The sequence below is a fragment of the Mesoplodon bidens genome, assembly GCF_964165515.1.
Source record: "Mesoplodon bidens genome assembly, chromosome: 19".
Classification (NCBI taxonomy): Eukaryota; Metazoa; Chordata; class Mammalia; order Artiodactyla; family Ziphiidae; genus Mesoplodon; species Mesoplodon bidens.
The window spans coordinates 54,355,240-54,378,647 of record NC_138179.1 but is presented as its reverse complement, the minus strand read 5'-3'; the positions used below and the strand labels follow the sequence as shown (position 1 = coordinate 54,378,647).

Genomic DNA, 23,408 nt, shown 5'->3' with positions numbered 1-23,408 from the left:
TGCGTGATGCGGGCGGCGGGCAGCGCAGAGTGCGAGGCTCTTTTGTTCGGCTGAGGGGAGGGCCGCTGGCCGGGGCCTGCGGTACGCCGCTTCAGTGAGGGGCTCAACCGCGGTCAACCGGCTTGTTGCTTTTCTGGTCGCCACTCCCCTGGCCGGCCCGACAAGACGCGTCAGTAGCGCGGCACCGATTCCTCTCGGGCTCGTGGGCGCTGCTCTGAGGTGAAGAGCCCGCTAGAGGCGGGGAAGCGGGGGGGAGGCGCGCGGCGGCGGCGGCGGCGGCGGCGGCGGCGGCGGGAGCCCTGGATTAGGGGCCGCGCGCTCGCGGCGGCGGTCGGGAGCGGGGAGCGCGTCCGAACCCCGCGCCCTTCCCGCGCCGAACCCTCCGCCGGGCGCAGTGAGTAGGACGACTGGCGCGAGAAGGATGGAGAGGGCGGGGCGGCGTCTCCTGAGCCAGAAATTGAAGCGATTCTGAGTGGGCCGAGCACTTGCGGGTCGCTCTTCGGGCCTGGGTGGACCAAGACAATGCTCCTTGGGTTGGGTGGGCGGCTGCGGGATTGGGCTGGAGAGAAAACACTGGGTAAATGGGGAAGGGGACGGACGGGGCAGCCTGGATGCTTGGACAAGCGTAGGGAGCGTTGACGACTGCGAGACCCGAGGTTTAGAAACGTAACCTGAGAATAGTGGGTCCAGCCGGGGCTGCCAGAGGAATTCCTCTTGCAGGGCTGGGGAACGGTAACTTCGAGGAAATTGTAAGGGTGGGCCGGGCGGCTCAAAGTGTGCTACTGGGGGAAGAGATCTGTTGAATAAATCGAGGAAGGGGCTAGAAGGAGGGATAGTATTTGCCTGGCTTGGCTCGGGTTGGGGGGCGGGGTGAGGGCGGGGAGAAGCTGTCAGGGCAAGTGGGGCGGAGGTCCCGAGAGCATTTTCTGTGATGTGTGAAGAAGAAAAGGGGGAAACTGGCCACCCCTTGCTTCCTTGTTGGTCGGCAGTAAGAATAATGTGTGAAGAAAAGATGGAACACACTTTTTTCCCTTTTCCAGGTTTTCTACTACCTTCACTCCTTGATTCCTTTAGGGAGTTAAAAAGTCCAAGTGCAGCTCTTGCTTTGATTCATAATTAGTTCCATAAGTTTCTATCTGAGATTGTTGCTGGTCACAATTTCACTGCGGTGAAATTGTAGAAATGTGTAGATGAGTTCATATTTCAGGAATGAAGTTAACTTAGAGATTATGAGACGGTGTGGGAGGTTGAGAGAGAAAGTGGAAAAGTTCATGAGATTGTGAGGGGTTTTTTCCCTTGGGCTCTTAAGTGTTTTAGCCAGCTTGTCCTTGCTGGAAAATTTGAATGCGAAGGGAGCAGTAAGTACTTTACCCCTTTTCCAAAACTTCAGATGAAGATTTTTCATGGATTGTTGCTATATTCAGACATGTATTGGTTGAGCTCAATTGAGGTGGAATTTACAAAAAGATCAGTTACACTAGAACCTATGGCCAGGGGTAAACTGTCCTCCCCAAATGTGTTAAGAATCAGGTCGCCATTTTGGAATAGTTCTAAAGGTCCAGGGTTTTGGAATGGATGCAGGAATACAATTGGGAAATTAGTGCCAGTGTTCCAAGGTGCTTACAGATATTTACATGGAAAGTGATACGACTGAAGTGCACAGTGTTGGAATCGGCCACACCTTAATAAAGCTTCAAGGCAGTTCAGAATCTTCAGTCATTTCCAATTTTCCCTCTGGTGCCATTTTCTTCATTGGCTGCTGTAACCTAAATTGTTTTTCACTAAAAATGTAAATATTGTGTAGCTTGGTGTTTCTAGCTTCTTGATTAAAGGAGACCAAGTAAGGGTACCCTATCCTTCTGCATTTTGACTACAGGATACTGATATTTTTATAATCATCTAAAGAAAGGAAGCAACCATTATATCTTCTGGTGCCCATTTTAGAGACTAGGAAAATGTTTCTTTTTGAATTCACACCACTTAAAGAGACTTGATGAATTTTTGTCATTTTCTAGTAGTTTATCCATTGAAATCTTCCTTTTTCATATACTCTCTCTCATGGTATAACAGATTTTGCATTAGATTTGATGGCTTTTTTGCATCATAGGTTATTTCGCTGAAGAGTTTTTGGAATAAGAGGCTAATGGCTAGTTTATGGCCTATATAAGATGGGGCCATGCCTCTTGTTCATTCAAGTGTCTGACACATAGTTGACCATTCATATTATTGAATGAATGGGTAGGGCTTTGAGATCTTTTCTGAGAATCCCCTATTAGTAGAATGGCCTAATGTGCATTTATGTAATCAATTTGCCTGTTTTTGTTCTATGACATTAGGCAGAGTAAAACTGTTGCCCTTGGCATGCTTGTCTTAGCCTGTGTTTTTAATATACTCACCCTGGTATTAAATACAGAAAAGGTATGCAGATTGTGCAAGTGGCAGTTTTAAATACCTTAGGCAAGTACTAGGAGAGGACCCAGGTTCTGGGGTTCTGGGTTTCAACAGCAAGCTATATAGTACTTTGAATATTTTCTGTTATATAAGTATCTTGAAAAATCATTTGTGTCCTTTGTATAGAGTTAATAAGTATTTCTCAATGGCGATGTCTGCTGAAAAATTGAGTAGCCTTTCCACGGTTAATTGGAGAAGTTGTTTGAATGAGGACAAATTCTGATCCTGTAAGTATTTGAAGAACTTGTTAAATCTTTCCTGCCTTTTAAGCTTTTATGATTTACTGACCAAAAGGGGGCAGCCTAATTTGCCTGTGAAATTGTGCCTTTGTTTAATAATAGCAAACACATTGAGGGCCTAACAGAACTATGGTATTTGAGAAGTTAGTGTCAGTACTCTGGTTTTGTTTTGTTGTCTGTGAATCCTTTGGTCTCTGCTCTTATTCTGGTCTTGCTTTCTAATCACTTTTATTTCTTTTTAAACGAAAATATTTGCTTCAGGTATCACTGTGTTCTACTAATATTTACAGATCCCTATGGTCTCTAAACCCAAGCTATATCTATAGTTTCATTTCTATCAGCACCATGAAAAGGAGTTAGCCAAACTTCTGGACACGTCTCAGATAAAATTCTAATTTTATTCACACACTGGTATTCTAGTCCTAGATCCTGGAATTCGAGGACAGGGATTTCTTTAAAAATGAAACTCCTGCCCACCCAGTATGTGGCACAAGTTCTTGTTTTCTGCTCAGTAAAGTTTTCCATCTGGAAAGCATTTGCCTCACAAACAGCCACAGCTAACAAACTAAAAGCAGTTTAGAAACATGAGTTAGGAGGACTGCAAACTGAATATACTACACATGCCTTCACCTGCCTTTTGATGACTGGTATGTAGCTGCTAATGCTCAGCAAGGATACTTCCTTCTTTGCAGATCCAGTTTATTTGCTCATCATTCCCTAGAAAGCTGACAGCTTTGGGCTTCTGTTCCCTGGTTATCTGAACCTGAGACATCCATTCTTATTGCCCATATAGGGTTCAACACCTTACACTGGGTCCAGACCTACCTTTGAGTGTCTGAGTAAAAATAGAAACAAAATGCTTTGGGAACCACAAGAAAAAGAGAAATAATATTTAGCTAAGTTGGGTAAGCATCATGGAAGAAGTAGCATTTGAGCTAGCTCTTGAAGGAGGGGTAGGATTTTGACTACTAGTCTTGGACAGGAGCACACTTCTTAATAATGAGCAAATCCATGCCTGGAGGAAATGTGCAGGATATGTTCAGGTTGTACTTTTCTGTTTTGACAGGAGAATAGGTTTTGTGAGAGAAGTAGGAGTATGGAATGGTTGGATCTAAAGGGTGTTAGATGTACATTGTGGAGTTTGACCTTTCTTTTAAGGAAGGAGGAGGAGACTTTGTAGAAAATTTTTTAGCAGTTACCTGCCACTTTCCTATTCAGTGTACTCCCACCCAAACTGGTTTACACACTGTCTACCTCGGTTGCTTTTGTTAACAATAGTTCCTTGGGCTAAATCGCCTCCCTCCAGTCCAGTTTTTCAAATGCTATTGGAACCTTGCCTCAATCCCAGCTTTTCAAAACCTTTCTAATCACCCTAGCCATTTATTCTTCCAAGCCCCAGCAGTGCTTTGGTGGCTACTTCTTCTTGCTTACATTTCTTTTGCTAATTACTGCATACTCCTGTCATTTCTTCTACTGAAATGAACTTCAATTGCATTTGTACCTTTTTGGCATGTTTTTAATCGTACAGTCCTGGCTCTGTGTCTTACCCTTGAGGGGGGGACTTGGGGAATTTTTCTTTGCTTTGGTAAGCCTTAGTTTCCTCGTTTGTGAAATGGGCTTAATAGAGATGTCGTGAGCATTGAATTAAGTGCCTTTCTATGCATTAAGTGTTAAGTATTCAATAAAAGTTATTTTGTTATTACTAGTCCTTGTGGGATTTTCAAAAGCCTGTATTTCCTGTGAGTCTGCATATGCTGCTAGCCTGGCCAAACAGTTCCATTTGCCTGGGTCTGAGGGGGTTCCACATCTTGCTATGTGGAACTTTCAGAAGCTTTCAGTGCTTTAGCTGGGATGAATTTGGTCACCCTTTATTCCACCCAAGCTCTTAGTAAATCCTTATTGATTTGATTTGGTTTTTTTTTTTTTTTTTTTTTTTTTCTTTTTGCGGTATGCGGGCCTCTCACTGTTGTGGCCTCTCCCGCTGCGGAGCACAGGCTCCGGACGCGCAGGCCCAGCGGCCATGGCTCACGGGCCCAGCCGCTCCGCGGCATATGGGATCCTCCCAGACCGGGGCACGAACCCGCATCCCCTGCATCGGCAGGCGGACTCTCAACCACTGCGCCACCAGGGAGGCCCTGGTTTTTTAATAGATGGTATTAAGAGCTAGTAGAGCTGTAGTTATAAATTTTTATAGCCATTAACTGACTAGGTGTTAAACCTAAGCTAGAGGCAAAAGATGGGTAAGGAAAACAAGGAATGGAAAAAGGAGCTAGATGAAGGAATGAAGTGGGGAGTGAAATGCACGGTAATTATCATCTGGTCCTTGTCTGCTGCTCCCTCAATATAGCTCTTTCTACCTGGCCACACTTCTGTTCTTCAGATATAGCAAGCTCTTCTCACCCTAGGACTTTGAACCCACTATTCTTTAAATTTGGTATGTTTTTCTGATTTTGCCGAGTTGTCTCCTTGTCATTTGGGTCTCTGTTTAAATGTTACTTAATCTGAAGATATTCTCTTTATAGCATTTATCACTAATGTTTTCTTGCTTCTTGTCTGTGCCCTACTCTGCACACGCATGCATGCATGCATACAGTCCCACTCATGCTGACTCATTTGTCCACATTAGAATATAAACTCTAAGAGACCAGGGATTTTTGTCTGTCTTGTTCACCCTATTTGTCTAGTGTCTCACACATAATAGGCACCCAATAGATAATTGTTAAATGAATGAATACTGTAGGAGCATGTTCACAGGAAGAGTTAACCTAAACCTAGTCTGGGGCTTCAGGGAAGCTTCTGATGATGACATTTTTTTAGCTAAGGGAATTGGTCAAGTGAAGAATGGAGCAAAGGGCAAGGTAATTGTGATTGATGGGGTTAGGTGCAGGGGTCTTCAGCTCAAATGCCCATGGATAATGGTATGAAGAGGTCTGCATTTTTACATCAGTGGCTAGTATTGAGAATGAATTGGGTTGGGAGTTATTCAGGCAAGAGATGGTGGTTGCTTGGAATAGGATGATAGTAGTGGGACTAGACAAATGTATAAATTAAAAGATATTTAAGATATAAAATCAACAGGATATAGTAAGACACTGGATATGGAGTTTGAGTGGGGAGAAATCAAGAATGTCATAATTTTGTCTGGAACTCAGTAAAGGCTATATGAATTCTTAGAAAGACCATTCATTTAATTGGGTGATTGGCCTTTTTTAAAAGTATATCTGTAAAATCAGAGCCTGAAATCACAGCCTCTGAAGTTTGTTATAGAACTTTACTGTATGAATCATTAAAACTGACCTTTGGTATTTATGTAGTTCTTCAGATATCTTTTTCCTTTTCGGTACATGGGCCTCTCACCGTTGCGGCCTCTCCCGTTGCGGAGCACAGGCTCCGGACACGCAGGCCCAGCAGCCGTGGCTCACAGGCCCAGCCACTCCGCAGCACGTGGGATCCTCCCGGACCGGGGCACGAACCCGTGTCCCCTGCATCGGCAGGCGGACTCTCAACCACTGCGCCACCAGGGAAGCCCCTTCAGATATCTTAAAATTCCTTTTGCAAATAATTCTGTTGAAATTTTCCATTGTTTGTGTCCAGAATTTACTTCCTTTTTCTCACCTATCTTATCTGTCTTCATAGGAACATAGATTCCTTTTGCCATTTACTACAAGGGCTTTCTTACTTTGTTTTGCTGCCTGGGTGAGATAAAAGGAAGAACATAAGAAATTCCTACACTTTAGGTATATGAAATGTGATTTCTCTGTTTCTGGCAGCTCTTCTATCTCAGTCTTCCAGAAATGAGATCTTGGTTTCTGTTTTATAATTATTGGTCATTCATACCAGTCAGACCTGGGTCCTTCTTGAGTGTGTTCTGGAGCTGCTCTGCTGTTTTGAAAAACCTAGCCAGGGGACTTCCCTGGTGGCACAGTGGTTAAGAATCTGCTTGCCAATGCAGGGGACACGGGTTCGATCCCTGGTCCGGGAAGATCCCACATGCCACGAAGCAACTACGCCCGTGCTCCACAACTACTGAGCCTGCGCTCTAGAGCCTGCGCGCTCTAGGGCCCACATGCCGCAACTACTAAGCCTGCGTGCTGCAACTACTGAAGCCTGTGCGCCTAGAGCCCGTGCCCCACAACAAGAGAAGCCACCGCAATGAGAAGCCCACGCACCGCAAGGAAGAGTAGCCCCCGCTTGCCACAACTAGAGAAAGTCTGTGCGCAGCAATGAAGACCCAACACAGCCAAAATAAATTTTTAAAAGAAAATAAAGAAAAACCTAGCCATGAATTTCAGCCATATACATAGAACAAAAATGGTATTTTCTCAGAGTTCCTAATGCACTGGATTTCAGAGAGTTATCCTTACGCCTAAAGCACTAAATAATCTAATGAAGTAGGACATATATGCAAATATGTAAATAGATAATGAATGCCAGAAGGTCATAAAAGCTCACCTCAAAGGAATTCCATGAGAGTTGTTACACCAATTTTACAGATGAGAAAACTGGGTTATGCAGTAAATATATATAACTACCTGTAAGCATAAAGTTTTGAGAGGTCAAGGACAGCAAAGATACCATGCTTCTGGTGCTCATACTAGCTTTCTTCTGGTGAAAGGAACTGTGAGGACCCTTCAGGCAGCGCTCTTCCAGTTTCACTGCTAGTACAAAAAAGGTCTAGAGTGAATGATGTTGAATGTGATGTAGAGGTTTTGTTTTCAGGAACATCAGTTATTACTGTTCAGCCTTATTCTAAATTTTATGGAGAAAGTAAAATGTTCACCTACCTTTTAGCTAACTATGAGAATTGATTTATGTCTGCAATAATGTGTGTGATTTCACCTGAGGAGTGTAGTTTCTGCCAATCCTCTTACAGCAATGGCTTATATCCAAGGAGTGCATCAGATCGCCTGAGGAGCTTTTAATGATGCAGGTGCCATGGTCAAAGCAACAGTGTTTGCAATAATAAAAAATTGGAAACAACCCAAATTTTCATCATTAGGTGGGTGGTTAGAGTATGGTGTGTCCATACAAGATGGAATACTATGCAGCTTAAGAATGGAGACCTTTATGGAACAATGTCAGAGATGCATTACATTATATTGAAAGGCAAATTATAGAACTATAATACCTATTTTCACATATGTACATCTGGGTCAGTTTACATATAGAAGAACAGCTTTGACAGGTTTTGAGCCAGGGAACTTTGATTCCTTAGTTGAATGTGAATACATGTATTATATTACAATTAGAAAAACAAAATATTTTTTTAAATAATGCACATACACACACCCTACACTCTGATTCACTGGATCTGGGCATCTGTATTTATAAACTCCATAGGTGATTCTTATTCTCATGTAGGTGAAAGTTCTCTACTCAAGGTCTGCTTTCCTGTGAATTCTTTCTTAGTACAGATGGTCATCTCACCAGACCAGCATTCTAAATGTTTCACCTTAGTGTTTACCTAAAAAGGCCTACTGGTTTGTTTCAGAGGGCTGTAGCTGTTACCTTGTCCTCAACGTCTGGAATTTGACCTTACAAGCTGGCAAGAAATCCGTATGGAAGTTCTGGGGTAGCCCTTTATAATTCACGTATGTGGTGGCAAGCAGGAGCTATGCTCACATTGTCTTCTCAGATCCTTCTCATATCCTTTCACTAGGACCAACCACGGGCATACCTTGTTTTATTACACTTCACTTTATTTGAAGATACTGCATTTTTTACAAATTGAAGGTTTGTGGCAACCCTGTGTTGAGTAAGTCTATCAGTGCCATTTTTCCAACAACATCTGCTCACTTTATGTCTCTGTATCACGCTTTGGTAATTCTTGCAATACTTCAGACTTTTTCATTACTCTTATATTTGTTATAGTGATCTGTGATCAGTGATCTTTGATATTACTATTGTAATTGTTTTTGGGTGCCACAAACCATGCCCACGTAAGATGGCGAAAATCTGCCAGCTGTTCCCCAGTTTCTCTCCCTTTCCTCAGGCCTCCCTATTCCTTGAGATATAACGAATATTGAAATTAGGCCATTTAATAACACTGCAATGGCCTCTAAGTGTTCAAGTGAAAGGAAAAGTTGTGTCTCTCACTTTAATCAGAATCTAGAAACGATTAAGTTTAATGAGGAAGGCATGTTGAAAACCGAGATAGGCCAAAAGGTAGGTACTGCTTAGCTAAGTTATGAATGCAAAGGAAAAGTTTTTAAAGGAAATTAAAAGTGTTACTCTGGTGAACACATAAGTGATAAGAAAACAAAACAGCCTTCTTGCTCATATGTAGAAAGTTTTAATGGCCTGGATAGAAGATTAAACCGGTCATAACGTTCCCTTAAGGCAAAGTCTAATCCAGAGAAGGCCCTAACTCTCTTCAGTTCTATGAAAGCCTAAAGAGATAAGGTAGCTGCAGAAAAGTTTGAAGCCAGCAGAGGTTGGTTCATAAGATTTAAGGAGGGAAGCCATCTCCATAACATAAAAGTGCAAAGTGAAGCAACAAGTGCTGACGTAGAAGCTACAGCAAGTTATCCAGAAGATCTAGCTAAAATAATTAATGAAGTTGGCTACAGTAAACGACAGATTTTTAGTGTAGACGAAACAGCTTTCTATTGGAAGAAGATGCCATCTAGGACTTTGTCATAGCTAGAGAGGAGAAGTCAATGCCTGGCTTCAAGGGACAGGCTGACTCTTTTGTTAGGGGCTAATGCAGCTGGTGACTTTAAGTTGAAGCCACTACTCATTTACCATTCCAGAAATCTTAGGGCCCTTAAAATCTACTAAATCTACTCTGACTGTGTTCTGTAAATGGAACAACAAAGCCTGGATGACAGCACATCTGTTGACAACATGGTTTACAGCATGGTCTCCAAGCTCCTTTTTTGGTCTTAGCAACGTGTGGTCCTTTTTTTCCAGACTGTTCTGTCTTCCAGTTTCCGACAGAAACTCTCTTCAGCTTTTTCTATTGCCCAATGCATCTCCTTGACAATAACTGTATCATTTTAAATCTTAACTTACTTCACATGGAAAAACGAATACTTGGTGTGAAAAGGGCTGCTGCACACAATAAAGTTATATTATTTTATGCCCACTGTTGAGACCTACTGCTTAGAAAAAAAGATTCCTTTCAAAATATTACTGCTCATTGACAACAGTTGGTCACCAAGAGCTCTGATGGAGATGTACAAGGTTAATGTTGTTTTCATGCCTGCAAACACAGCATCATTCTGCAGCCCGTGGATCAAGGAGTCATTTTGACTTTCAAGTCTCATTATTTAAGAAATACATTTTGTAAGGCTGTAGCTGCCATAGATAGTGATTCCTCTGATGGATCTGGGCAAAGTAAATTGAAAACCTGCTGGAAAGGACTCACCATTCTAGATGCCATTAAGAACATTTGTGATTCATCAGAAGAGGTCAAAATATCAACACTAACAGGAGTTTGGAAGAAGTTAATTCCCAGCCCTCATGGATGACTTTGAGGGGTTCAAGACTTCAGTGAAGGAAGTAGACAAGTGGTGGAAATAGCAAGAGAACTAGAATTAAAAGTGCAGTCTGAAGAGTGACTGAATTGCTGCAATCTCATAATAAAACTTCAACAGGTGAGTTGCTTCTTATGGTTGAGCCAAAAACGTGGTTTCTTGAGACAGAATCTACTCTTGGTGGAGATGCTGTGAAGGCTGTTGAAATGAGAACAAAGGACTTAGAATATTATACAAACTCATTTGATAAAGCAGCAGCAGGGTTTGAGAGGACTGACTCCAATTTTGAAAGAAGTTCTGTGGGTAAAGGGTTATCAAACAGCATGAATGCTCCAGAGAAATCAGTTCGTGAACGGACGAGTCGGTCGGTGTGGCGACCTTCATTGTTGTCGTGTTGTAGTGCACACTGTCACAACCACCCCATCGTTCAGGACGCACCACCCTAACCATGCTGCAGCCATCAACATCAGGGCAAGACCCTCCCTTCGTTAGCAAAAAGGTTGGCTTGCGGAAAGTTCACATGTTGGTTAGCATTTTTCACAGTATTCTTTAAGGTATGTATATTGCCTGTTTAGACATAATGCTATTATTGCTTAGTAGACTACAATATAGTGTACAGTTTTATATGCACTGGGAAACCAGAAAATTTGTGAGTCTCGTTTTATTGCAGGGGTCTGGAGGTATACCTGTATTCAAAACCAGAATGCCTAATCCTGCGTCCGATACTTCACCGCCTCTGCCTGCAAGTAGCATTGTTCCTCCTTTCCATTTTCTAGCTCCTAACTGTAGGAGTGGAGGGGGTATCCAGGAGAATTGCACTGTGCTCTTTTTTTCTCTTAAAAGAACTATGAGTTCATGACTCTTGCTTCAGATTTACACTATTCCTGGATTTATTGGGACACTATAGAAGAATTGGGGGTTCTTAAAATTGGCATTTTCTCAGTAGTTCTCTGTAGCCTACTTGCTAGGCTACAAAAATTCAAAACTTCTGCACCATCTAGCGCTTGTCAATTTAAAAGACTGAGAAGTTGGGCTTCCCTGGTGGTGCAGTGGTTGAGAGTCCGCCTGCCGATGCAGGGGACGCGGGTTCGTGCCCCGGTCCGGGAAGATCCCACATGCCGCGCAGTGGCTGGGCCCATGAGCCATGGCCGCTGAGCCTGCGCGTCTGGAGCCTGTGCTCCGCAACAGGAGAGGCCGCAACAGTGAGAGGCCCGCGTTCCACAAAAAAAATAAAAATAAAAATAAAAAAATAAAAGACTGAGAAGACTGCTGGGGCCCTAAAAACCAAAGCTTTGTCACTGCCTGCTGATTTAATTAACAATGTATACCTTCCATATTCCAGTAACCAATGAAAAATCATTGGTTTTTAAACACCTATACATATTCCAAGGTCTTTTTTGAAAGAAAATCATCATCCGCACTTCTTTATTTACTGATGACAAATTGTAGAGAGGACTAAAGGCAGACCTTTCAGTCCTTTCCTCGTACAGGCTGGAGGGAAATTTCCCCTGTAAGTGCGTAGCTAGCTCCTAGTTCTGTGTGTGCAACAGGGCCATTAGCCCAGCCCTGCTAGGAGATGTCCCTACTGAAGTGCTGTAGTTTTTGTTAATTGTGTGACCTTAGAAGATTTATTCCATGTAAATTTATTGTGTTATCTCTGAGGTGTCAATAACATCTGAATGGCTTATTTTATAGGATTGTTTCAAAGATCAAATGAGATAACATGGTAGCACTTTGTAAACTGTAAAGTGCAATACAAATCTAACGTATTATTTTTCTAGGCATCTTATAATGTGGCAGACCCGGTAAATATTTAGGTAAAAATTGTAGCAGCTTAACTAGGTTAAGGTTTTTTTGTCTGAAACATCGTGATGAGCCTTAAGAAGACTTTTTTTTTTTTTTTTTTTTTTTGGCTGCGTTGGGTCTTTGTTGCTGTGTGCAGGCTTCCTCTAGTTGCAGTGAGTGGGGCTACTCTTTGTTGCGGTGCGCAGGCTTCTCATTGCAGTGGCTTCTCGTTGCGGAGCACGGGCTCTAGGCATGCGGGCTTCAGTAGTTGTGGCGCACAGGCTTAGCTGCTCCGCGGCACGTGGGATCTTCCCAGACCAGGGCTCGAACCCATATCCCCTGCATTGGCAGGCGGATTCTTAACCACTGAGCCACCAGGGAAGCCCCCTTAAGAAGACTTGTCCAAGGATTCTTTTTTAATCTTTTTATTTATTTAGGCTGCGCTGGGTCTTCGTTGCAGTGCAAGGGCTTCTCTAGTTGTGGCACGTGGGCTCAGTAGTTGAGGCGCATGGGATTCATTGCGGTATGTGGGATCTTAGCTCCCCGACCAGGTATCCAACCCAGGCCCCCTTGCATAGAGAGCGCGGAGTCTTAACCACTGGACCACCAGGGAAGTCCCTAAGATTTCTGAGTTAATTTAGAACTGTTCGCCCTTGTGTACATACATCTTGTGATGTTCTAGTATATATCTTGACCCTTTGTTCAATGATTATGGCACTTCTTATGCCATAATTTGGTTGCCAGGATATTTAGGGAGAGTGGCAAATAGCATTGACTAAAGGCATTTTCCCGTTGTGCTACTTGGCTGATCTGAGTTACTTTGAATATCCTTGCCAAGCAATTCCAGTTGAAAGCCCTCCTTCCAGTTGTCACTGCTGGTATTTGGAGATTGCCATATTCAGGGAGAGGTGGTCTCTCTTAATCGATTTGGAAACTATATGCAAATAATTGGCCTGTCATAATATTTAAGGGAGCTCTTGGCTTGTCTGAAGGTGCTATCAATAGATTCTGTAGGAAGAGTGGGTTGTGTATTTAATCCACTTCTCTACTGATTTTGACAAATGGTTTATTCAGGACCCCAGAGAAGTACCTATAAATAAGGAAAAAACTCACACTGGGAAGCCTGGCTGAGAGTCTCCAATATAAAGAGAATCCAATCCCTGGAGATAAATGCTGGGATGAGCCAGTTAAGAAAACTCAAGGGAGAAATGGAAGTGTGTTTTCTACATTCTTCACTTCTCATTTGAGTTGCTCTTAGGACAACGAATTTAAGTGAGTAAAGATGAAAATCAAGTGGTCTCACTCTAGATTTCCCTATTTGGGGGTTTTCTTTACCTAACCTAAAGGATTATATTCTAATGCTATGACTCTTTCTCTTTGAGGCCATGCTAATGATAAAGGGAGGGGAGGCCTGCAGTAGCTAGAGATGAGCTAGAAGCTGTCCCTACCTTTTTGTTTTGTAGTAACAGGATCAGATGGGCAGGATTCAGTGTTATTTCTTTTTGTAAGACAGATGTAGCTATTAATGTAGATAACACAGAGCCTTCAATATCTCTGAATTCTGAAGCCAGAGTGATAAGACTGCCTTTCCTTTACTTTCTTAAATTTAATTACTTGGGAGAGGGGTTCTTAGGGGACAGTTACTGGTTTGGGGTTGTCTGTAACCCGTTGTTTTCTTTCTGTCTGTTGAGAAAGGGAGTAGCTTCCAATTTCTGAGTCCAAACTAATGTAGGGAGTTGTGGTACCCTCTGTTATTGAAAGGTGATTGTCAGTTTATTTTTCTTTGCACATTAACTGATGCATGAATCTTGCCACCCCTTCAACTGACAGTGAAAGGAAGCAAGCAAGGAGTAGCACTTGTTCTTCGGAGCAAACACTACTGCATTTTCCAAAAGAAAAATTAGATTTTTTTTTCCTTTCCTTATAAAATAACACTTGTCATGGCAATCAGAATTCTGAAAACCTGAAAGTATCTCCCTCCAGGAAGAAGCAACAGGCTCTGAATCAGAGGTGCAATGAAGCTAGCCAATAATTAGCAAAAGGTGACATTCAATACACTGATTAGTCTGTTCAGTAACAAGAAAAGGAAAACTCATGGCACTAAAAGATGGGTTGGGGAGGGAAGGAAAGCAGAATCTTTGGTATGTAAATGGAGAGGAACAGTCTTAGCGCAGATGTGTGTTTTGAACTGTGTGGACAGGGGCATTGGGTGTTGCCTTAGGCCGCACTGAAAGCATCTCAGAAAACTTTGTGTGTGTGTGTGTGTGTGTGTGTGTGCCACTCAGCAAAAGTTCAGAATACCTTTAGTGGAAGAGGTATCTATATTTTTTTCTTACCAGACATGAGGTTTCAGGAAGACAGGGACCATTACTTACTCTCTTGAATGTCCAGTCTCCAGCAATGCAAAATTTTCTAGTAGCCAAACAAATGTTTGTTGTTTCAGTAAGTCAGCATTGCTCATATATGCAGACATGAGAACATCTCAGAATATAAACCTAAATAAGCATCTGTAGATACTATAACTGATTCATATTGATGATCCCGACTTTTATTAAAGGTTTGTTATATTTCATATAGTCTATAGATGAACTCTTTCTAAAATACGTTCTGTCTACACGTGCCAATTTAAAACTATTTAGAAGAGCCTACTTTCACTGACTCCTTTTCCCGAGGATGCTAGGAATAACCAGTTTAAACCCCAATTAGCATTGCCTTAAATTCAAACATGAAACGGTAGTAACTACTTTCTTGTCTTTGATCATCTGCCATACTCTTGATTCTTTGTATTTCCTTCTGGGCAGCTGATGTATCTATCAATTTGTAGATTGCAGCCAGTTTTGTAGATCAATTTTGTTGTATAGATATCTTATGGCGCCACCTACTGACACATTTGTAGTCATAAGGCTTTATGCTTACCAACAGTCAAGAGTTGTATGAAGGACTAAAGAAAATAGATTTACAGGGGACTGGAATTTTAGCACTGGAAAAACCCTTAGAGGTTACCCAGCCTGATGATATATTTTACAAAAGAATAAATTCAGGTTCTGTTATCTGTGATACCCACCTTTTTTCCCCCACTTATTTCCAAATTCGTTTAGAAAATTCCATGGTCATTCTGGCATTTTTATTAATCCTTCTCAGCCTTAGAAATAAAAAGTAGAATAAAAAGTTCACAAGAAACTTGAGAATTATAAATTAATGGTGGCATTCAGAAAAGACTACATAAAGAACCTTAAGGGGACTCAAAAGAGATTGTGTTTAACAATGCAGAATTGCTTATATTATATATGCATATACAGAAGGGAAAATTAAACTAGATGTTTAATAAATAGGACAAGCCATTTCCCTTAGTAAAAATCCAAGTCCAATACTGTGATGAAATTGAAAAACATTCAGAGAATTAGGAGAAAGTATGGATCAGAGGATTATATGTATATAGGTTTGATGTATAGACCTTATTTTTAGGAGGATTGCTTTTTTTTCAAATTAATGTAATATTTTAGATACCATAAGTGAAGGGGTATTGGGAGCTTTTTTAACTTAGGAGGAATGGGTATAAAAATTTTAAGTGGATATGCAAGAATAAAGAAGTTTTGCTGTGAGATTAGTTGGGGCTGTTTTAGAAAACTAACTTTCTAGCTGAACATAGAAAACTCTTGGGTATTGAAGATGAATAGGCATAACATTTATTGAAGCAGAATGCACTATTTTAAGATTTATTTCTTATTTATTTTATTATTTTTGGCTGCACTGGGTCTTAGTTGCGGCATGCAGGCTCTTCGTTGCAGCGCACAGACTTCTTTCTAGTTCTGGCGTGCGGGTTTTGTCTCTAGTTGCGGCACTCAGGCTCCAGGGCATGTGGGCTCTGTAGCTTGTGGCACGCAGGCTCTCTAACTGAGGCGCACGAGCTCAGTAGTTGTGGCACATGGGCTTGGTGGCCCCATGGCATGTGGGATCTTAGTCCCCTGACCAGGGATCGAACCCATGTCCCCTGCATTGGAAGGCGGATTCTTTACCACTGGACCACCAGGGAAGTCCCAAGCGTGCACTATTCAAATCATCTATGAGGTCCCTGGTTTTCTTATCCAAATATTCTCCTAAGAAGAGTGTACCCTAATGTCCTTTTTATTTCCTTTTAGCAGCGTCACCCTTTATACCAGAAAGCTGGCGGGCACTATGGGGAAGAAACAAAACAAGAAGAAAGTGGAGGAGGTGCTAGAAGAAGAGGAAGAAGAATATGTGGTGGAGAAAGTTCTTGACCGTCGAGTGGTGAAGGGCAAAGTGGAGTACCTCCTGAAGTGGAAGGGGTTCTCAGAGTAAGTTTCACTGACCCAGCAAAATCCATTCATTTGGTCACCAACTATTTCTCCGGAGACTGGTAATGTGCATGACCCAGGGTGCTCTGACGGGTACGTTGTGACTCAGGCCTGGCCTTCATGGCTTATAGTTTAATTAGGAAAATGACCTACATGTACAAAGTGCTATCGTGCAAGACTGATTTCTGATGAGCAGTTTTGTGTGTGGCTTTACATTGATCCAAGTTTGCAAAGAGAGAGTAACTTTCTTTTGAAGGAGGCAAGTTTCTAAGCTTTCAATTTGTACTACAAAGCCCCCTACCGCCTCCCAAGAAATGTCACCTTTGTCAAGTTCTTGGTCTTGGACAGAAGCCAGTTATATTTTATCATGAACTCCTCTGTTCCAAGGACACCAGCGTTTGTCCTCCTGTGTGTCTCCTTAGTGTGAGTGTGCTAGCTTGGAGTGGGAAGTGTGACTCGTGTGCCTCTGGTTTCAGTGAGGACAACACGTGGGAGCCAGAAGAAAACCTGGATTGCCCCGACCTCATCGCTGAGTTCCTGCAGTCACAGAAAACAGCACACGAGACAGATAAATCAGAGGGAGGCAAGCGCAAAGCCGATTCTGATTCGGAAGATAAGGGGGAGGAGAGCAAACCAAAGAAGAAGAAAGAAGAGGTAAGGCTCGAAGTAAGAATGTTTACTCACCTAGAATCCATGCCGCTGTCAAAGCAGCTGAAAGCCAGGTAATTTAAGCACTTTTGTTCTGCTGCTCCTTAGATCTCAGCAGCTGGCTCTCAGTCCTTTTGGAATGTTAGATAGGCTAATGCTTTAAAAATGTTTGAGGGCTCAATCTCATGAAGCCACATGATCTACTCTTATTTCATGTGAGGTTCAAGAACAATAAGTGCAAGGGGATTCATTCCTGTGAGGAGACGGCTGTCAGTGTTCTAATCATTACAGGTTTTCATCTATTCGATACCGTAAAGTAGGTACCTTTTGAGGGTGAAGAACAGTTGTGAACATTTATTTTGCTTGAGATTTGGGTCCTTTTTTGCATACGGGGAAACCTCAAGCACTTCAAAACTTGGTGGAATAATCACTCAGAAGGATTCTAAAAGGCTTGTGACTTAGAGCCAAAGATTTGGTGAAATATTGGCAAAAGGGTTTGATAACATTGTCAGAGAAACAGGAGTTGCTCCAGTCCGGATAACAGTCCCATATAGTTAAAATTGTTCCATCTCTGTGGTTTTTACAGTCAGAAAAGCCACGAGGCTTTGCCCGGGGTTTGGAACCAGAGCGGATTATTGGAGCTACAGACTCCAGTGGAGAACTCATGTTCCTGATGAAATGGTGAGTCTGCCAGTGGCTCTGTGTGGTTGTTTTTTTTCTTCTCCACATCTGTTCCATGCCAGAGGAAAAGAGCTGGACCTTCAAAATTCCAGTCGCCCAGGTGTGAAATCTTTAAGATGGCATAGTCCTTCGATAGTGACCCTCGGCCTGACTGCCAACCTGGACTCGTGAGTTACAGGTAGGGGCCCTTAGGATTCTCAGATCTTTGCCCATTTTTTTTTAGGAGGTGGGAGACAATCTGGAGTACAGAGGGTATGGGGAGGAATCACATTTCACTTATGTAAATAAAGGGGGAAAAAAAGAAATGTGATTGGACCGCCCTCCCCTTCCACCACCTCCTTAATAAAGATCGGGCCGGCCCCAGTCTAGAAATTCTGTTAACTTCTCAGGGTTAGGAAGGAATTTCTGTAGCTCTTCCTTTGTCCTTGACTGTTAGATCCTTTCCAGTTTGTGCAGATTCTACAACTGCAGTATCTGCCAGCAGGGGTCAGCAAGGCCCCTTTACTATACTAAGCATAGAGAGAAGCCTCCTTTTTTCCATTATAAGTATAAATACCAGTGGTGGTAGTACTCCATGAAACAGCTTAATGAAAGCAGTTGTCTTGAGAATCTTAAGAACTGTAATTAACCCAAAATTCTCTATAATTTCTCTATTCTCTGTCCAAAAGGAAGGCTTTCTTCCCTTTTTCTTGCTTGTTGGAAGTGCTTGTTCTCGCCACCCCCCCAAAGTGGAGCTCAATCATTGTCCTTAAAATATAAATTAGGAGTGAATAATCCTAAGCCGGTGCCAAAGAAGGCAGCATTCTAGGGGCTTTGCCCTTTTGTCAGTCTAGAACCTTCTCGGAAGTTCATATCTGTACTAATTCCTCTCCTTTAGAAGGTGGCAGGAGAGGCCTAACTTGAACACTGAAAGCCTATGGCACAACCGGCTAAACCTCTATTTTTTTTTCCCATGCATTCCCTAGGTGTTTACTGAATCTGACCTTCTTTTAGCTTATTTATTGCTAGCCTGTAGGAGAAAAGTTCATTTTTAAGGTGCTGCATATGGAGGAAAGGAATTAATACCAGGACTTATTCAATCCAACTAGAATACACTTTCTCTGGCTGCATGTGACCAGTCTGAGTAATGGTAGCACCTCCTTATTGCTTGACACTACATTCCTTTGGTTCACTCACTAGTTTGTAAAGATGATAGCTGAATGTAACTCTGCAAGTTAAGATAAGATTGGATGTTGATTATTAAACCAAGTTCACTTTAAAGTGATTTTCCTGGAGGATGGAGATACTTGTTCATTTCCCAAAGTAGCTATTTTTCTGTGCAGTGAAAAGACTGAACTCTTACTTCAAAGGCTGTTGTTGAATTGTCAACAAGGGGCAGCCTGCTTCAGGTTCCCATACTGTTGTACTCCTTTTCCTTCCCATTCCCTTGTCTGTTGTTCAAAATCATACCTTACTGGCTTACTCTTCCCTGGTTCCGTGGGGCTGTGTGGCTTTGGTGTACCTGTTGCTGGAGTTCTGGAAGTTTGGGGTAGTGTCTCGTCAGAGATCCCATCATATACATCTATCTGCTGCCTGCCCTATGCTATTGCTTCCATCTAGGATGTTCCCAATGACCTGAAGATAGAGCTTACCCCTAAGTCCCTTGTAATATGTATGTGGTTTTCAATCTCTGAGAACATTTTAAAGTTCAGAAAAAATATGGAGAATTATGTGACAGTCCCTTTATTTTCTACCTCCCAGTTTTGAAGCACCATTTCAAAGCACCTGGGAGTTGTGGCCTGTCTGTGTGGGCATGGCACTTGGTAGTGTTAAACAGTATGATTATGAGTAAGCAAGAAAGCGTCCACTTGCATTGGCTCTGGCCAGTGCCAAATTGGTATCAAATCTTATTATCCTATCCAACATGGTATTAAATCCTATTACCAAGCCAAGCTCTCTCCGTGGGCTTTTAGCAGCTGGGATATGGCTTTGGAAGAGTATGGTAGCCTCTCTTATTCCCTCAGAGAATCTGAGAGTCATGTTTTTGTATGTGTGTGTGCGGCCTTTCCCGGGGGTTCAGAGTTAGCTTTTGACAAAGATATCTAGAGGGTATTTTCAATGGGAGAAGATCTCCGAGGATATTACTTGGCTAAAAGCTGCTGGTAAATGATGCTTACACCATATTATCATCCTTCCCTGGCCTGCCCTTCTGGAATTAATATTTTATTAATTTATTTTTTATAAATTTTTTTTAAAACTTATTTTTGGCCGTGTTGGGTCTTCATTGCTGCGTGCGGGCTTTCTCTAGTTGCGGTGAGCAGGGGCTACTCTTTGTTGCGGTGTGCGGGCTTCTCATTGTGGTGGCTTCTCTTGTTGCAGAGCACGGGCTCTAGGCACGTGGGCTTCGGTATTTGTGGCATACGGGCTCAGTAGTTGTGGCTCGCAGGCTCAGTAGTTGTGGCGCACAGGTTTAGTTGCTCCGCAGCATGTGGGATCTTCCGGACCAGGGCACGAACCCGTGTCCCCTGCGTTGGCAGGCGGATTCTTAACCACAGCGCCACCAGGGAAGCCTGGAATTAATATTTTAAAAGCCCAAGCCCTTGGGTGATCCAAGTTAGGAGCCCACTAGCACCTGGTCTCAAAGTCTCTTTGTGCTTTGTTCTGCAGGAAGAACTCTGATGAGGCTGACCTGGTCCCTGCCAAGGAAGCCAATGTCAAGTGCCCACAGGTTGTCATATCCTTCTATGAGGAAAGGCTGACGTGGCATTCCTACCCCTCGGAGGATGATGACAAAAAAGATGACAAGAATTAACTCTCCTGAGTACCAGCCCCTGTCACATCTGACTGTGGGTTTCAGGTGGGGAAAGGAGGAGTTCTACTTGTCTTGACACCGTAGAGGGGGCTTGAGAAGATGTCCTTTGAAGAGCCAGTATAGTTTCTGTGCCCTACAGCAGCCCAAGTGCTTTAAAGCCGCTCCATGCTGTATAGTTTGCACACCCATCCCAGTGGAGGGGAAGGAGGGTCAGCGTTTCAAGGCAACCCATTCTGAACTTTGCTGAGAAAAGCAAAGGGCCTTCTATGAAGGACAGACCTTGCAGAATGGGCTGTGGGGAAGCAGAAGATACTGTGGATCTTCAGAGAGCATCTCCACCGCCCCCAGCCTCCTTCCCAATAGTGTTCACTCTGCAGTTTTACAGCGTAGCATGTATGTAGTTTTTGGCTATTTCTGGTGTTATTTGGGGTGGGAGGGACGGGGTGGGAAAGAAGGGAGATGAGTTAGGATCATTTTTGTTAAAATTTGGGGCCTGTTGGGGGAAAATGGTGAAAGAAAGGAAAGAACAACTAATGATGATTTGGTTCCGTGTCCAGGATATTTCATCTTTTCAAAAGATGTCATTGGCGACCTAAGTGAGGACTGTGAGAGACTGTTTAAAAGCTGTGAATGCCTGAAACTTAGAAGCCAGGGTGTTCCCTGCCTGAGCTTAATGCTGTTCCCAAAAAGCATTAAGCTTTGGTAACTTCTTAACTTCCCAATTAAGAAGTTACCAAAGCTGCCATGTGGGGGATGGAAACTGGTTGAGGAAAAGTCTTATTGGAGTGTACACACAGGCAGATCGTTCTGTCTTAGAGGTGCTAATTCTTGAACTCGACAAGAAGACCCTTTCTTTTCCAATTTTGAAGTTATAAATATCAGCTTCTCCATCCAAGCCACTGGCTGAAGTATTGGGGGAAGGGCCGAGGGTGGTGTAGGAGATGGGAGAGTAGGGAAAGGCAAGGGCCGGTGCTCTTAGGGTGGGAAACTCTTGGAGCCTCTGTTCTTTGAACTTTGAAACCATTGGTGGCAGGGTTCAGTCACTGACAGCACAAGTTCACTGAGTCACTTCAAGAGTTGAACGATTTCTGAAGCCCTGGTCTCAGGAGATTAAATTTTCGTACTGGGGCAGTGGTTCACTTTAAAACAAAACAAACTTTTTTAATCCTAAGAATTAACTAAAACCCAAAATGCTGTCTTGAATCACGAGATCCGTCAGTTCTTGACATCATTTAGACCTGCATCTAGAACTCCGTTGTAAAATCTTTTTAGGCATGTGTTAGGTTTCTGTGAAAACTTTTGTTTAAATGTTAAACTTCATACCAACACTGTCAGGTTTTGTCTTAATAAAACTATAGATTTATAATCCTTGATTTTTGTCTTGTCTTGCCAGAAACACTCCTTGCCTTTTATTATTTTATAGATTGAGCCTCTTTGGGAACAACTTCCACACTTGAATGGTTTTATTTCTTAAATATTGCAGGCTTGAAAATCTAGTGTCTGGTGTGAATCTTTCTTTGACACTGAGCATTTATAATTGATACAGAGATTACAAAGAGTGTCGCGTCATTCTGTCTTCTTACTGCTCCAAGTCCGTTCGGCACTCTGTGACCGCATAGCACTTCCAAAATACGATACGTTTGGAGATACAGGTTTTTGGGTTTGGTTTAGATCCTGGCTCAGGTATTTCATAGATTTGTGTGACTGTAGCTAAAGTCAGCTTCTCCAAACTTTTCAGGAATTGGCCCTGTGTTTGATCAGTGAATTAAAATGTCATCCATTTTCTTAACATCATTTTCTGCCTATAAGCCAAAATGGGACTAGATTCTTGTCAGTTATAAAAGGGGAAATAGGATTTCCACTGAGATCATTTGAGCTCTACGCACTAGTGCAAAGCGTTTGTTCCAAATAAAGTGAGTGTAGATGTACTTTTTTCAAGAAGCCGCCTAGGAGTTTAGGGAGATGTAACTGGAGCTGGAGAGGTCTTCCTCTGCCGAGGTCTGAGTGTGTCCTTGTAGTCGGCAGCAGCAGAGCAGCCTGTGGCTAAGTTAAGAGAGTTGGGGTGGGCAGACATATCTGGTTCTGTTCTCCATCATCAGATGCACTGAAATTAGCCTTCAGTCTTGGTGCTTGTCCAAGATGGGCTGCTATTCAGCTTTAGCCTTAACCTTTGGAACCTTTCTCACTGTCACTGCTGGCATTCCTGAGCTCTTTTAAAACTACATCATTCTTCCCCATGGTAGACACTGAAATTGATAATGCATGTTGAAGTGAAGATACGCAATTTTGTTATCTTTAAAAGCCAATTATCACACATTTCTAGATTCAAGGGTTAAGGATAAATTTTTCTCAAGTGATTGTTGAAGCAACAAATGCATGCAGAAATGTCAGGGAAAAAAATAAACGTAGGCACAACACATCTTAAGTGTGCTTTCAGAGAGTATTCGTAGAGCATTTCTTTAGGAAATACAAAAACATGTTTGTCAGATGCCTTCAACAAAATTGCATCATATTAGACCTCTAGCCCAGGAGTTGAGGAGATACAGATTGTTACCTTAGTTACCATTACAAAAGAATAAGAGCTTACTAATTTGGTGACAGAATCATTATCAGCTGTCCTACACTGGCAAAGCCAGTCAAAGAAAACACCTTGTTCCTTCACTGCCTTCAGCTGAGTTTCAACTTAACACAGTAAATAAACACTCTTGTCAACTGACGGTGCTCAGGAGTAATTGTTTCTGCTTTCCAGTGGCATTTGAAAGTTTTGACTACCAATTTTACGTAATTTTTAATAGTTGATTTTTAAGTACTTATTTTCCGGTATAATCTCACATTCCAGAACTCAGCTCAACTTGATTTTAACCCTTGGCTGTTTAGTGTTTGACCATGTGTACACAGCACATCTTGTCTATGGCCTGTGGCATTGGGAATCTGTATTACAAGGTAATTATGTTCCTCATAGAGAAAGGGGGGGAATGCTAGAACAAATGGCTACTCCAAAATAATTTGGTGGAATTGA

The 23,408-nt window shown here is 42.5% G+C and overlaps 1 protein-coding gene across 4 annotated transcripts; it reads left to right on the top strand.

The window, feature by feature from the left end:
• Positions 1-15: 15 nt before the first annotated feature.
• Positions 16-21,755, top strand: CBX1 (chromobox 1). 4 transcript variants are annotated; one of them, XM_081220399.1, is made up of 6 exons: positions 16-219; positions 10,839-10,910; positions 16,093-16,269; positions 16,746-16,923; positions 17,504-17,598; positions 20,245-21,755. In XM_081220399.1, the coding sequence occupies exons 3-6, from the start codon at positions 16,130-16,132 to the stop codon at positions 20,387-20,389; spliced, it is 558 nt and encodes a 185-aa protein (XP_081076525.1). In that variant the 5' UTR covers positions 16-219; positions 10,839-10,910; positions 16,093-16,129; the 3' UTR covers positions 20,390-21,755. The 4 variants fall into 4 exon arrangements, with proteins under 4 accessions (XP_081076525.1, XP_081076522.1, XP_081076523.1 ...); XM_081220396.1 differs by lacking the exon at positions 10,839-10,910 and having other exon boundaries at positions 90-219; XM_081220397.1 differs by lacking the exon at positions 10,839-10,910 and having other exon boundaries at positions 147-219; positions 16,096-16,269.
• The last annotated feature ends 1,653 nt before the right edge of the window (positions 21,756-23,408 follow it).

Coding starts and splice junctions, on each gene's coding strand:
- CBX1 (XM_081220399.1), top strand. CDS start 16,130: ATGGGGAAGAAACAAAACAAGAAGAAAGTGGAGGAGGTGCTAGAAGAA. Junction 16,270..16,745: donor AAGTGGAAGGGGTTCTCAGA/GTAAGTTTCACT, acceptor CTCTGGTTTCAG/TGAGGACAACACGTGGGAGC. Junction 17,599..20,244: donor CTCATGTTCCTGATGAAATG/GTGAGTCTGCCA, acceptor TTTGTTCTGCAG/GAAGAACTCTGATGAGGCTG.